This window comes from Elephas maximus, chromosome 10 (genome assembly GCF_024166365.1).
Source record: "Elephas maximus indicus isolate mEleMax1 chromosome 10, mEleMax1 primary haplotype, whole genome shotgun sequence".
NCBI lineage: Eukaryota > Metazoa > Chordata > Mammalia > Proboscidea > Elephantidae > Elephas > Elephas maximus.
Genome location: NC_064828.1, coordinates 44,177,165 through 44,193,553, shown reverse-complemented (window position 1 = coordinate 44,193,553; position 16,389 = coordinate 44,177,165). Strand labels below are relative to the sequence as shown.

General features: G+C 36.9%; 1 protein-coding gene across 7 annotated transcripts in view; it reads right to left on the bottom strand.

Moving 5' to 3' along the window:
• Positions 1-206: 206 nt before the first annotated feature.
• Positions 207-16,389, bottom strand: part of NUBPL (NUBP iron-sulfur cluster assembly factor, mitochondrial) — a 250,736-nt gene continuing 234,553 nt past the window's right edge. For 5 of the 7 annotated variants that reach the window (XM_049897604.1, XM_049897606.1, XM_049897607.1 and 2 more), the window contains 3 exons: positions 13,653-13,773; positions 9,299-9,381; positions 207-445 (listed from right to left, as the gene is read on the bottom strand). In XM_049897604.1, coding sequence (XP_049753561.1) covers positions 383-445; positions 9,299-9,381; positions 13,653-13,773 — 267 coding nt within the window. In that variant the 3' untranslated portion in view covers positions 207-382. The other 2 variants (XR_007518860.1, XM_049897605.1) reach the window with 2 other exon arrangements.

Genomic DNA, 16,389 nt, shown 5'->3' with positions numbered 1-16,389 from the left:
TGTCACACTTATGTTCAAATTTAGTAAATCCTAGAAATGACTAACTCTATTGCCCTACAAAAAGTACACAGTTCTCTTCTGAACTGAGGGTTGGGCTTGTGACATCACAAACTCATGATTCCTCAGATGGCAGCTCAATAAAATAAATTGCAGTTCTGTGCAGCTGGACTTGGTACACATCAGCTTTCAAAAAACATGACTACATGTTACCGTTGTTACATAAAAATTTTATTTGTAAATGGTTGTTCAGCAAATCAAACCTAAAAATAAGACATTATTTCCTTAGCAATACAACAAATGACTGTTATAATTTCTACAGATTCCAACACCACCCTGCTGATATCTGAAAGCCATCGCATCAAGTTCCAGGACATCTGAAGAATCATTCTGGAGGAGGGGGCAATCTTCTCACCACTTCTTCAGCAATCTGCAGGTAAGCTTTGGCCTATAAAAGAAAAGACTCATACTCATTTGTTCTATATTTCTTCTCATCAGGAATCAAATGGCTCATGCAGATCCTGTTTGATGCAGATGTTCAGTGAATTTGACAGTAAAAGGGCGGAGTGACACAAGGAAATTTGGTAGAGAGAAGATACTGCTATGTGTGTTACAGGTGCAATAGGGAGAGAAAATATTTTAGAATAACTATTTGAAAGGTGGTGGTACAGTGGTTAAGAGCTCAGCTGCTAACCAAAAGGTCAGCAGTTCAAATCCACAAGGCACTCCTTGGAAATCCTATGGGGCAGTTCTACTCTGTCCTACAGGGTCACTATGAGTCGGAATCCACTCAACAGCAACAGATTTTATTTGAAAGATGACTTTATGAAAAATATTTAGTACTAGCAGTTGCTGTTTTTCAAACTCTAATCCCATGTCAGCAAACTAGCAACGCAGTCTAGTTGCAGAAAATTATGCTTTCTTCCACTGACAAACTGATATCCTGAGATAGACACCGCCCAAACTTCTTTGGCATAAGAGCTGTTAGTCATTTAAGGAGGGCTATTTACTTTTTTTTATTTACTACCACCCTAGGGTTTATCTTTGGGGAACATTTTCTTCATTTCCCCTGAGAGAAGTGTGTGATACCAACACTGAGCATTTACAGGCACCTTTTATCACCTGATAGATTTGGGGTACCATGCAAGAATTCCTGGTTCACCTGCTACTCTCTCCATCTCGAGGGCCCTCAGTGCAGCAAAACAGTGAAAGCAGCTTCCAAGCCAACGAATGAGCCACAGACTAACCCAATGCTACCATGTTCTCGTTAGAACAACAGTCTGACATTTGCATTTTAAGAGTTTTTTTAAACAACTGCAGTCCAAATATCACTTATTTTCCTTATTTTATTCATAAAAAGTAGCTGTAAAACACAGTAAGATTTTCTAAAACTATAATTTACAGTTATATAATAACAGCTATGTACATTTTTTTTTAAATGTACATACTACTGTTTACATACTACTACTACTAACGATAATAATAAAATCAAAACCAAACCTATTGCCATGGAGTCGATTCTGACTCATAGCGACCCCACAGGATACGGTAGAACTGCCCCATAGGGTTTCCAAGGAGTAGCTGGTGGATTTGAACTGCCAACCTTTTGGTTAGCAGCTGAGCTCTTAACCACTGCGCCACCAGGGCTCCAATAATAATGATAATAGCTAAAATTTATTGAGCACTTAATATTTGCCAAGTATTATTTCTTTTATTCTCACAGCTACCCTCTGGATATCTATCACTATCCCCACTTTATAGATGAGAAAATCAAGACTCAGAAATGCAAAGAGTCTTATCCAAAGCAGCTGGTAAGAGCTGAGCTGGACTTTGAACCTCGCTTGGTCAACTCCAGACTCTGTACAGTAAAAAGGGCTGTTTGAGGTCTGTTTACTGCAACTTTATGAAGCACATTAAGTGTGTTTCACATTTTCTTCATTTTTAAAGACTACACTGTTATGAGTTGAACTGTGTGCCCCCAAAATATGTGTTTTAAATCCTAACCGCTATGTCTATGGTTACAATCCTATTTGGGAATGTGTTGTCTCTGTTATGTTAACGAGGCAGAATTAGTGTAGGGTGTATCTTGAGTCAAACTCTTTTGAGATATAAAAGAGATCAAACAAGCGAGCAGAGCAGAAATGGGGCAAGAGAGATGCCAAGCCACATGAAGGCCGCCCAAGGAGCAGAAGCTCAGAAGAGACAAGGATCTTCCTCCAGAGCCGACAGAGAAAGAAAGCCTTGTTCTAGAGCTGGTAACCTGAATTTGGACTTCTGGCCTCCTAAGCTGTGAGAAAAAGAATTTGTTTGTTAAAGCTACCCACTTGTGGTATTTCTGTTCCAGCAGCACTAAATAACTAAGACATAGAATTTAGCCCCAACAGCTGAATAATGTTTTATTTTTACCAGATAAATGTTAAAATTTCATTTAAAAGAGTCACTTTCTTTTAAGAATAGCTCTCTGTTCCAGTCACTTAGTTGTTAGGTTTCTTTAATTGTCTGTCAGGTATGGCAACAAGAGATGAACACGAAAGAGGTCCATGAAATAAAAGAAATTTTATTACTCACAAGTCCTAGAGTTAGGGTCACAACACTGTTTGAGAAACCACACAGGAAGAAACACACCACGGTAGGCTCCACCAAGCAGAAGGGGAGCCAGAGAGACGGAACCTGTGGGCTGAAGCCTTTGTTGGAGTTGTTAAAAGAGCAGAAGTGACTGATCATTTTGAATGTCACTGGGTTAGCAGGGCATGAAATGAGGAATGAGGCCTTATTATTATTAGGGTACACTTGGTTGTGGCTGTGAGAGGTGCTTTTTGTTTCCCCTTGAGAAGCTGGGGGATATTGAGGCAGCAAAACATGTTTATTTTGGTCTAACTATACTCTCAAAACATTAATAAGGCTTTAAAACTTTTTTACTGAGTACCTACTACGTGCCAAGTACTTTATATAAGTAATCTTACTTAATCATGTGAAACAAGCATTATCAGCCCAATTTAATAGATGAAACTGGTGATAACTATGAAAAACTGTGCTCAAAGTTATAAAGTCAGTAAGCTGGAAAAGATTCAAACCTGGGTCCAGCTGATTCCAAGGCCCAGCTTTTTCAACCACATTGCATATCACACAGTAAACCCAAAATACCAATTAATTTTAATTGTAATGCTTAGCCTAAAAAGGATTTCACTCTATGACAGTTAACAGAAATAGTAGTTTCTGTTTAAAAACAGAAATAACATATAAAGAAATGTTTCTCTTAAATCTAATGTTTTGATTTTTACTCATGCATCTTTATAAATACCTTTTTTCTCCTAGTAGCTTTTGTCTCCTAGTAGTAGGTAGTAAAGCCTAACATTCTGTGATGAAAATTTAAAACAAACTGAGACATGACCATTATTCTGTAATCCTTTAGGTCTTAAAAAAAAAAAAAAAAAATTTTTTTTTTTCCCCTTGGTTAAATTAGAGACACAAACCTATCAGACAACACAAAATACTGAATGAGTTCAGAATAATCAAATTTGCTACATTTAATCTTTGCCTTTTAACAGACTATCTCCAAGCGCAGACTTCCAATATACTGCACTGGAAAGCAATGGTTAGATTGTTATTTGCTGAAAAACTACTAAAAGTCCTTACTTGAACACTTTCAGTTTCTAAAAACTGTTGAGACTGAATTTTTCAGCCAAGGCAGTAGCATTTCCACAAATACTTTTTATCGTGTGCAAGGCACTGTGCTGGGGTATCTGTGGAGTGTAATGACAATAAAAGAGAGACAGAATCGCCCATGAGTGAAGAGTATGGGGCCTTGAAGTCAGACAGGCAAGGCTTAGAATCTTGGCTTCATTACTTACTGGCTGCGAGGCCTTGAACAAGCTACTTAGCTCTTCTAAGCTTGGTTTCCATATCTGTGAAATGGTTATAGTAATAGTATCTATCTCAAAGGGTTTTGAGGAATATTAAATGCGAATAAGGCAATGTGAAGTGCTGCACAGAGGAAGCAACTAATAAATCATAGTAGCTGCTGCTATTATTATTATGTCCTTAAGGAATTTATAATCTTATTGAAGAGCTCATATGGACACGTCCTTTTAGGCACGTTTTCCTCCCTGAGGGATAATTAAGATAAATCTCTCCCTTTTGTTTAACAAAAAGGTAACACACACACATCATATGTAAAAGATATGCTTTAGATTTCTTAAACTGTTAATACTCTCTTCTTTCATCAACTCAACTCTATATCGATTCTCTTGTCTTTTATTCAAGATCTTTTTACTGGGTCATCTAGAGGCACAGATAATACAGCTGGACCCTATTTGTCTGCTCTATAGGGTCGCTATGAGTCGGAATCAACTCCATGGCAAAGGTTTTTTTTTTTTTGGGTATCATTAACAAGCAACAGAGAATGGTTGGTAATCAAAGTGCAGGAAGTTCTACGGAGTTTTTTTTCTTTGTCTTTAAAGATTCGAAGTTCTAATTTATCATGCACTGTCATTTCATATTGATACTATAAAGTGATAATTTTGAAATTACAGGATAATGAAGTTTCCACTTATATTTGAAAGTCTTTACCAGGAATATCTTTTAGCACACCTCTCTGCATGCTAACATTAAGAATTTTACTTGATAAAAAGGATAAAACTATAAAATTATAAGTCAGTCATAGAACCATTACTGGTGTCCTGGATTCTATCAAATGCAAAAGTAATTTTAATTAAATCAACAATTATAATCACACCGGCAAGAGCCAATGCTGCTGAATCTAAGAGTTTTGACTTCTAAGTGTCTACTTTCTTTCCCTTTCTCTGATATTTCAAACTATCCATATTTGGTGTTTCACTTACTCTGCTTTCCTCAGAGGTGTTCGTGTGCAGATGGCTTTGCCAATTGGCTGAGAGGCCTGTAGGTGCTCTTTAATCGGTACTGTAGTCTCTCCCAACTTTTCCAACGATAGCTTAAATTCACTACAATTTATGCCTTTAAATTAATCACTGCCTTTTCTGAAAGCTAAATGTTCCTGGGAAACTTAAATCCCTAATGCCTAATTTTAAAAGAATTTTACAGGCAAAGAATGAGAGTCCTGAAACCTGGTATTGGGAGGAGGAGTGATGGAAGAAGAGGAGAAGGTAAGAGTAAGAGGGAAGGCAAAAAGCTAAAGCTGAAATATTTATTAACAATTTTGCCTGTGTATCACTCTCTAGGGAGAAAGATGGGGCAGTCTGCTTCTGTAAAGATTACAGCCTTGGAAACACTTTAAGGGAGTTCTACTCTGTTGTATTGGGTTGCTATAAGTCTGAATTGACTTGATGCCAAACGGGATAATCAGTCTCTAAAACCAAACAATAAAATGTGTCAGTCTAAATGGTTAGTGATTAACACTAATTTTATAGGTTCTATAACTTTTGCAGAAGTTTATCATGTTGACAAGTAAATGCTCCCTTTATTATTTCAATGAAGACAGACAAGTAGAATGGGCATTCGGTTTCTACAAATACAACAGGCTCTGTTAAGGCCACCATGACTAGTTTCTGAGAACGCATTTCCATTTGAGTTAGCAGCGGGGAAGAGAAGAGGGTTATCAGGAGGTAAGACTCATCACAAGACTAGCCAAAAGGATCTGGATTCCAGGACTCAAACACAGCTTCCTCAGTTCTAGGAGTTAACATCGTTAACGTTGAACCTGGAAATTCTACTCCCATCTCACAATGCAAATTCTGCTACTCTGATTTTTAAATGCCACAGAAGAGTGACATTTATTGGATGCTATATATATTTTTTTTTATATATAAAGGGAAGAGCATAAGTAGACTCAAAGTCCTTTAATAAAAGGAAGAGGAACAAAATTTTAGTGTCATGACATTTTATATAGGAAGCTTCGGAAGACAATAAATACTCTTGTTTGTATCCTACTTGACATTTTTTGAAGCATTTTCACATTATCATTTCATTTAATCTTCCTCATTATGATATTAACTTACAAATGGAAAGACAGGTTCAGGGAGGATAGGAAACTTGCCTAAGGTCACACTTAGAAAGGGGCAGACTCTTGGTAGTCAAAGCCCAAGCTGATTCAGATTTAGCACTTCTCCTGATAAGCAGTGATTGTTATCACATTGTGGGTGGTTAGAGACCTCTCTGAGAGCCTAACAAAATCTCATCCAATTCGCCAGCAAAACACACAGTCCTGCATTTTGATATAATTTCAGGGGAATCTCAGACCCAGGTTCAGATCATGGATTATGCCCTGCTGCTGTGCGTGCGATAGCACCTGAGGGACAGCGTTGGCTCACACCCTTCTCTGGTTCTTCGTGATGTTATGAAAGGAAGCTGAAGTGAAAGCCAGTCTATATATACAACACACAGATGTGGAACTAATTTCGCAATTAATTAGGAATACTACATTGAGAAGAGATTGCATGGGCTGTGTGGTGTTGGAGCTGGGTGTGGATCTGGCCTCTGGTACTTTTTTGGGCAAGTTCTTTAAAGTACATGACCCTCTGCTTCTTCATCTGAAAAAAGGAGATTATTATATCTATCTCACAAAGGTGCCACGTGAATCAAATAAGAATGTTTTTAACACACCTAAGCACTATACCTGCCTCTTAGAAGGAACTGAAATCATAGCTACTATATGGACACTATATTAATAACATATATAACATAACATAACATAACATAACATAACATAACATAACATAACATAACATAACATAACATAACATAACATAACATAACATAACATAACATAACATAACATAACATAACATAACATAACATAACATAACATAACATAACATAACATAACATAACATAACATAACATAACATAACATATGAAAACCCTGGTGGCGTAGTGGTTAAGTGCTGCAGCTGCTAACCAAAGGGTCGGCAGTTTGAATCCACCAGGTGCTCCTTGGAAACTGTATAGGGCTGTTCTACTCTGTCCTATAGGGTTGTTATGAGTCCGAATTGACTCGATGGCAATGGGTAGGGGGTTTAATATAGGACACAATAGGTGATGCAATGGGAAGAGGCCAAACATCCGGAAGAAACACGCTTGCCTTTTAATCACATCTTATCATCTAATAGCCCTGTGACTTCTGGAAAATTATTTAACTTCTTTGAGTCTCAACTTCTTGATCTGCAAAATGGGAACTATTTATGTATTGCATTAAGTTGCTGGGAGAATAGAAATAATGTAAATAAAATACCTAACAATGCCTGGCACACTATAAGTGCTGTTACTATTATTAGGAAGATTGATAATAATGAGTGCCTATAACCTGGAGCTCTGATGGAACAGTGATTAAGAGCTCAGCTGCTGACCAAAAAGTTGGCAGCTGGAATACACCAGCTGCTCCTTGGAAACCCTGTGGAGCAGTTCTACTCTGTCCTGTAGGGTCACTGTGAGTCAGAATCAATTTGGCAACAATGGGTTTGGTTTTTGGTTTGGCCTACAATCTAAAAGGAAGAACTAATATCTTGTATGGAAACATGGCACCACTATTTTTTTCCTTTTCATGGCCATGTCTAAATCTTAAAATTGATCAGAAGTCTTCATATTCAAGGCTGATGCTGTGATATATGAAATTCTCACTATTTTTACAGAGACTTCCCTAGCCTAGATCACAAAAGTCCTAAGATTACCCTAAGACGTCCATAAATGTCACCCAACAAGAGTAAAACAATGGCTCTAATATTTATGCAAATATAAATTAGATTATAAAGACATATAACTCCAAAAAGTGTCACACCATTATTTAGATTTTTAAATATCATCCTTGAGTGATTACTGTATGTTCTATTTTATTACATTCCTTTAACTTCCTTGAAATGCTCCTTGCTTTTGGAGAATCTCAAAGAAAAAAACAACAATGTACAGGTTAAAAAAAATATAGTAAAAAATCTAAATATATAATTGAAATAAATTAGTAACTATTCTTATTCATAAGGAATCAGTATAAAATGTTTTTAAACAATCTGTTCCCAGGAGGCATCTAAAAGTATATAATTAAAAAAAAAAAAGCCTCAATTTTCATACAAGTTTTTATCCACTGCATTAAGTAAACCATGCCTATAGGTAGTTGGGACTGTCAGACTTTAATTCTGAAAGAGAAATAATTACGACTTTGCGTACCTAAAAGATTTCTAAGAAAACAAAATTTAACATTCAATACCTAAAAAGCAGAGAAAAGAAAAAAGATGTCACACTGTATTTACTCAGAGATCATATTCCCAGCAACTCAATCATCTGTACTATAACTGCCAATCCTAAGAAAGGGAAAGGACTTCTGAGCTCCTAAAGAGATAACTCACTATGTCCTACTTATACAAGATTCCTGACTGTCAATTTACTCTGACTTTATTGACAGCTCTAGCCAAGCTTGGCTCTTTTATTTTCTAGTTCACAGAAGATTAGATAGAGGAAGCAAACTAGACTTGAAAAGGTAGCATTTAAAGATGTACAAAATAATCCTATTCTAAAGTAACACCCATTAAAAAAAAAATTAGCTAATGGAAAAAAAGAAAAACAATCAAAAGATAGATTAGGGCCATTCAGCAAAGGAACACAAAAACTCTATATACCAGATGTACTGATGCACCACATAATGGTACCAAACTGACATACCAGATGATGATTTGGTTTCGAACTTACATAGCAAGTGCTACTTGAAAAAAAAAGATATATGTAATTGATTTTATCTCTATTTTTTAAAAAAAGATTAAAATAAAATATTGTATGCTTAAAATCATAAAGCTTCAGAAACCCCAAGAATCTATTTACTATATCCCAAAAGATATTTGCTAATAAAACACTACTTGTCTTGCCATCCCACCTCCCCAATCATGTTTATTAAAATAAATTAATGAAAATCTCATCTCTAATGGTTTATAAAATTTCCCTATATCCAACTCAATCCTTTCTTGTATTAGGTTCCCCTCTCCCAACAATCAGTTCAACTTCTAAGGAGGAAATATAACAACCCCGGGCAGTTAGATTATTGTTAACCAGCAAAATAAGAATTTTACGAACTCTCGTTGTTCATGTTCTTAGTGAGAAAACTGATTGGGTGATGATTCTTCGTAGGTGACTTTGTTCAGCTGATAGTTCAGGGCCAGCACTGGCATGTCTACCTCATAAAACAGTGAATAACGTACAGATGCTTTGGACAGGTTAACTAACCCTTGTTTACATACAGGCACTATAAATGCTTGGTCTTCTCAACATTCTTTCTGTATATTGAAAATACATATCCTGTAATTGTAAAAAGAAATAAAAGCATATGTTTTAAAATACAGCTTACCTCATCACTTTCAGGCTGTGAAAACACAATTGGCTGGCCCGTATCTGAAGTTTCTCTTATGTTAAGATGCAAGGGAACGTCTCCTAAAAGAGCCCACCAGATATCTATTAGTACCAGAAAACTTCACACAGGCATTTGGAATTTCACTATTTGAGCTTCGGAAAGAAACAAAATCTGAAGCTAAGTAAATTCAAATCAACTTAAGTTCTGACTATCCTCAAATTGTTAAATCTCTGAAAAAAGAGATTTCGACTAAAAACTATGGGCAAAATATTCCAGCTGAGGGGGGTACAGCAACTGTAGCGGTATTTATGGAAGCTACGTGGCCACCACTCGAGGGAGAAAGCCTCCGATTTATTCTTTGCTGGAGGTCTTCCAGCAAGGAATGGCTTAGAAGACATTTGTAAATCATTACTCCCTGTAATGCCTGGTACAGATACATCACACCACATAGTAAGAGGACACTGAAGAGGAAAAGATGGGGAGGAAAACGCAGTTTAAACAAAAGTACAACAGACTCATCTTCCTGGTGTTGCAGATGAGTGGGCTAGGAGAACTGTCGAAAACTAGGTCAGGTCTGTTATCTCAACTATCCGCCTCTTTATCAGAGAGAATTACTTTTTTCTTATATTTATTAATCTATGTAGCATTATGTATAACTTGTGAGCTTGATGAGATCTCAGGAAGTATCTGATAAGAATCTCTACTGTAAAGATAAGAAAACCAAGGTCAGAGAGGTTGTACACCTTTCCTCAGGACATTTTACAATTACGCGTTCAAATTTAGGAGTGGAATGCTCTGACACATGGATAGGGTCTTTCCACTGCGCCGTCACAAATGAGGCCAAAGGCTGAGATCTGAAATGCAGTAAAAGGAGCCATAAGTAGAAGGGTTAACTACTTGTGGTACAAAGCATTCTCAACTGCTCCAAATCCACGCAAAGGTTATTGAAATGTGCATGTGTTCATTTAAAACAGCATTCAGCACTATACCAGGCAGTGTAAATAATACACAAAGAACATATGTTACAAAAATACAATCTTATTACAATTTATTAAGAGCTCAGCTGCTAAACAAAAGGTCAGCAGTTCAAATCTACTAGCTGCTCCTTGGAAACCCTATGGGGCAGTTCTACTCTGTCCTATAGGGCCGCTATGAGTTGGACCCAACTAGATGGCACCTAACAACAACAACAACATTACAGTTGATATTATGAAGTACATTGCAGAGGAACAGATATCCACACCCCTCTTGTCAGCAAGTTTTGAAATCTTAATGTTTTAAGTCTTTCCTAAATATTCAATAGCCAATTGACAAAAATACATGAATATTTCGGCATCCCTTTAAAGAGTAGCTTTTCAGTAAATTTGATGTCTACTCAATGGATCAACTTAAGTCTCTGTAGGAAACTGTCATGAGGGTTTACAGGGGGAAAATAAGTTACAGAAAATGCTTAGAAACCCATAGAATTTTTTCTCTTAATTTATGAACTGTCATTATAGTAAGGAATCCTGAATGCTTTCATTTCCACTGCAATAATAGAAAAACCAAAAAACAAAAAAACTCACTGCCATTGAGTCGATTCTGACTCACTGTGACCCTACAGGACAGAGTAGAACCACCCCATAGGGTTTCCAAGGAGCAGGTGATGGATTTGAACTGCTGACCTTTTGGTTAGCAGCCAAGCTGTTAACCAGAAAACCTCCTCCTTTATGTAGCCACCTAGCGACTTCATTTCTGCCCTCCAGGGACTCACAATCCTACCTGTAGGTGTGGAAGAGTAGACTAGGAAGAAGAAAAATCTTACTAGAAAATACGTGGCAGAATGAGAGGGGTAACAGGCTAACAGTTGTAGTTGGAGAGGCATAAAAGGGCCTGCAGGTGTGGGGAATGAGCAAGAAGTAGTCTGGGCTTAAAAATATCTTTGAGGAACTAGATCTGAAGGAAGTGAGGGTATATTCCAGACACGTAATAGATTGAAGGGTTTTTCTCTGAGATGGTTGGAGACCTTAACTATTCTAAGTGTTATTGTCCCTATAAATATAAATATGGATAAAGTTTCTGAAGAGCCATTTTACAAAAAAAAAAGAAAAAATCCTTTAAAACACAACTCAATGGATAAACAGGCTTCTAGAGAGTCAGTGAAGGATAAGGGTTCCTAAAGGGTTCAACTGGTCAGGAGGCCATGGCTAGGAGAGCTCTTTTCCTGCTTTCAGCTCCTCCAATCTCTTCATTACTGGAGCCCCCTGCTTCAGTTCAGGGACCCCCCTCTGGGAACCCATGACTGCATTAAAATGAGGAGTTGTGTCCTTAACCCTGTGGCGACTCATGGAACATATAGAGCCCACCTACATTTTATGCCTCTGGGGTTTCTCGGGAAGCTGCTTTCCCACTTAGGCTGCATGCTACTGCACGGCTAGAGCCTCTATTAACTGAAACTGAAAAAACGGGCGTGTGCTGCAAATTATTGTTTTTATAGGATATTGTATTATGTGGAATATCCTGGAGGTATGGTTCGCAAAACTTTTGTCTCTTTTAGTGGGAGATAAGCTTCTATTTCCATGTTTCTGTGTGTTATTTGGAAGTTGCGTTACTTGCAGTGATTCCATGTTCACGTAAATACCTTATTTTTAGGTGCCATTCAATGTACACACCTGTGATCCCACCAATCATACCTCCAGAGTCCATAAGGAAACAGGTATCCCACATATTACCCATAATGAAAACCAAAAATTCAGACACAGTCAAGGATTCAGCCATGCTTTCCATTACTGAAAACACATGGTATCCAAAAAAAAAAAAAAAAAATTCAAAGCAGAAAATAATTCAGTCACCAAAGGTTTTAAGTAGGGACTCTGAATTATTTTTCCCAAAACACTGTTAGACACAAAAGTCTGATGCACTATTCACTTTCTGTGATCAGTAATCAGTGTTTCTGATACATTTTTAGGCTAAATGTACATTTGTGAACTGCTGGTTAGAACGGAACTTCCATATGTGAGATCATTTCTCTAGGAGATACGCTGCAAATTCTAAATAACTGAGTTAACAAAACTGTACCAACCATTTATAACTTAGAGAATTACAATATTGCCAACATAATTCAATAACACCATTATAATTACACATTTACTTTATTATATAAGTGAGTGTCAGTCTGTTATGTTATTATGCAGATTTGGGAAATTGAACTTTCTAGGTTAGTTAAATGAAAATTGGTTGCAGAACATAATTAGTCCCTATAATTACAGCAATGTATCAAAAATACATCATTAGTATTCACCTGGCATTGTGGTGGCTGCTATATGCACAATACCAATAATACATTTAACTTCAACTTTTAGGAGCTTAATTATAATACAGAATGTTTTGAAATTCCTCAATCTCTAAGGAATCTTAATTTTTAACTACCCTAAAAGTAATAATTCACTCTATGCCTCCCTTATTTAACATTCAACATCTGGTCTTTGCCCACAACAGAAACTCATTCGTAATTATAATATCAAAACATGTTTTCTAAAAAGTCCATTAAGTTGCTCGTGAACTTTTGAAAAACATGTTTTATACAAAATATGTTTTGTTTATTTAACACATGATTTGAGTTTTCCTCAAAACACTAATTAATCTTCAATTAAGTGCTGTAAAGAGTGTATACAATGTAAATTTCAGGTGCCATATTTTATAGACATGGCAAACACACAGACTAAGATTACAGAAAGCATGCAGAACTGATCAGGAAGACATTTTTACATATGTATTAGAACTGATGCTTCCAGAGGTTGCTACAACACATAAACAGGTATTTTCATATATATTTGCTTATACTGGAAACCCTGGTGGTACAGTGGTTATTAGCTTGGCTGCTAACCAAAAGGTCAGCAGCTCAAATCCACCAGGTGCTCCTTGGAAACCCTATGCAGCAGTTCTACTCTGTCCTATAGGGTTGCTATGAGTTGGAATCGACTTGATGGCAACGGTTTTGGTTTTGGGTTGGTATTTGCTTATACTGAGAAAAGTGTCCCCAAGTTAACAAACAAATTGATGACCATTATTTAAAATGTAGGCTTCAAATCACAGTACTCAGATCACAAAACTCAAATCCAAGTTATAGGCCATTTTTGTCTGTAGGAGAAGTTATTATCATAGCTGGCAGAGCAAATCTTATTCAAGAAGCCTTCCACTAATGAAGTATTCTAAAAAGGTAAAGAAAGGTTAGCACACAGGATTGCACTATACTAATTTAAAACACAAAACCAAAGCAATTCATCATTTTCTGAGACCCTCTTCATACCATGCCTCATCCTCGCTTTCCCTTCTGTCACTTCCTATGCAAAATAACATCCTATGGTCTTACCTAGAATATCAAGATCGAGGGTCCGTGCCAGTTTCCTAGCACCATCAGCACCAAAAATGTGAGTTTTGTGTTTACATTTTGGACACTGGAAAACACTCATGTTTTGAACAAGCCCCAGAACCTAGAATCATAAAACCACATTTAAATTAAAATATAATTAGATAAGATCTCAATACATTATCTCATCAAGTTTTTACTAAGTGCCTACTAGGTTCAGGTAATACATGGTCCCTGCTTTCAGGGAACTCTCAAGGTGGTGGGAGAACAAAACATGTAATTAACTTTAATAACGTGATAAATATTAAAGGGAGATGAATAAATAGAGACCAAGAATTTCTGCCTGGGAAGAGTAAGAGGAATCTTTGAGTTGCCCTTAGAGAGTTGTTTCTTCAGGTTGGGGGTGAGAAGAGTCGATGAGGCCTACAGCGGGAATTCTAGGCAGAAGGGGGAGCACAAGTCAAGGCGAGGAAGCAAACCTGTGTGAAGCCTATTTGGCCTGCAACCAAGTGGGTGGTCAAGGCAGTAGTAGATGGTTTGGTAAAAAGGTGAATGTCGGATGATGAGAGGCTAAATGCAATCCATGCATTTGAAGCTTTCTTCTTCACACAACAGAAAACCACTGAAGTCTTAAATATTATGAAGATGGTATAGAAGAGGATACACAAACAGACTAGTGTTTTAGAAATTTAGTGCTGATGACAATATGGAGAAAAATAATCAGGGAGAAACAGAGGAAAACAAATAGTTAAGAGGCTAACTGTGGACAAAGTCTCATAGTACCCGTTGAAAAACCTGTTGCCGTTGAGTCAATTCCGACTTATAGCAACCCTAAAGGACAGAGTAGAACTGCCCCATAGGGTTTCTAAGGAGTGCCTGGTGGATTCAAACTGCCGATCTTTTGGTTAGCGGCCAAGCTCTTAACCACTATGCCACCGGGGTTTTCAATCTCATAGTAGTAACAGTTAATATATACCATGTGCTTATTATATGCCAGGCCCTGGGATAAGTGTTTTAAATGTACCACCTCATTTACTCCTCACAGTAACTTTATGAGATGGCTACTTTATCACCCTCATTTTACACCTGAGAAAACTGACACAGCTAACAAAGGACTTAAACTCAGCTCTTATCAGAATGTTATCATTTGAAATAAAATTTTAAAGTCTTATAGAAAATGCCCATCTCTTTCTCTGAGTTTCTGCACTTCTGGCACAAAAAATAGATACTTAATAAACACTTGTTGAATAAATAGACAGGCTCTGCAAATATAATCCTTACTCATGTTCTTTTTAATCCTACTGTCTTATTGATGAGAAGTGGTCACTCTCTTCCAGAATAAAAATGGAAAATACTCCACTATCAGAGGCTTAGAGATAACAATGTCTGCATGATCCTATGAATTTCATCAATAAGATTATCAGTATAGGAGACATCCCTATTAGAGCATTTGTATTTTAAATGAAGAACAGAATTGATAGTCCACAATGGGACATACAGACAAGAAAGTGATCAGTTGTTATTCTTTCTGAAAAGAGCAAGAGGAAAGATTAAAGTTGCCCACAATACATATAAACGAAACAAATATTGAGGGACATAAATTTGTAGCTAAGCATTTTCCAAGCATCAAGTAAATGCCCATTTCGCTGATGCAGAATATCACAAAAAATAAATCACACTCTGTGCTTTGGTAATTCAGTACCATCGCTAGAATGTTACACAAAACACAGCTTAATATCACATAGCTTATTTGCTTATTAACTATGTCTATATAATACACTCATTGCTTGGGCAGTTTTACTGTCATTTATATTAAATATGATCTATCTCCTGACTGTAGGGCTCTCAACTTAAACATAAAAATATCTCTCAAGAAATGGGAAAAGGAAAAACACTTAAAGGATGTGAAAATCTAGGTGAGGGGTGCATTCCAATCCAGAGACATGGGAAAAGCATCCTACCCTTGAATTTCTTAGATTCTCCAGGACACCAGAGTATATAGCAACAGTAGTTTGCGTGATCTACTTCTTATCAAATTGTTCTCTATGGACTGTATAAATGTCTTAGACATGTTCTCTACAGGCTACATAGATGCCACAGACATAAAATATAAAACTATAACCAAACGATATTTATTGAGCTCCTATCATATGCCAGGAACTGGGCTAAACACAAGGAGTTGTAAACAGTCGTGAGCAAAACAGACATGATTCTTGCCCCATTGGAGTTTGTGCTCTAATTGGAGAAAAAGATTGAAAAAAAAAATAGTGAAAAATATGCTTATAAACTAGAACAGCTTCTCTAGAAATAAAATACCAGGATATTATGAGAACGTAAAACAGACAGGACCAAATCTACTCTGGAAGTCAGAGAGGGCTTCTTTAAGAAATACTTGCCCTAAGAATTAAAGAATAACCAGGGAAGAACAAGGATAAACTGGGGGGGGGGGGGGGGGACGGGACATTCAAGACAGAAGGAGGGAGCATTTGTCTCCTTACAGGAACTGAAAAGCTCATATGGTTAAGATGTGGTCAGTCTGGAAAGGTAGGCCTTCTCTGGGTTATATATTAAGAAACGTGGGTTATATAATGAGTACAAAGAGAAGTCATTAAAGGGTTTTATGCAAGAGAGACCATTACAGCTGCATTCTAGTAGGCTCGTTTCTCAGGGATAGTAGGGTTTTAAAAACAACATGGAATAGTGGAAAAAAAATTAAAATGGCTTATTTTTGTGTCTTTGT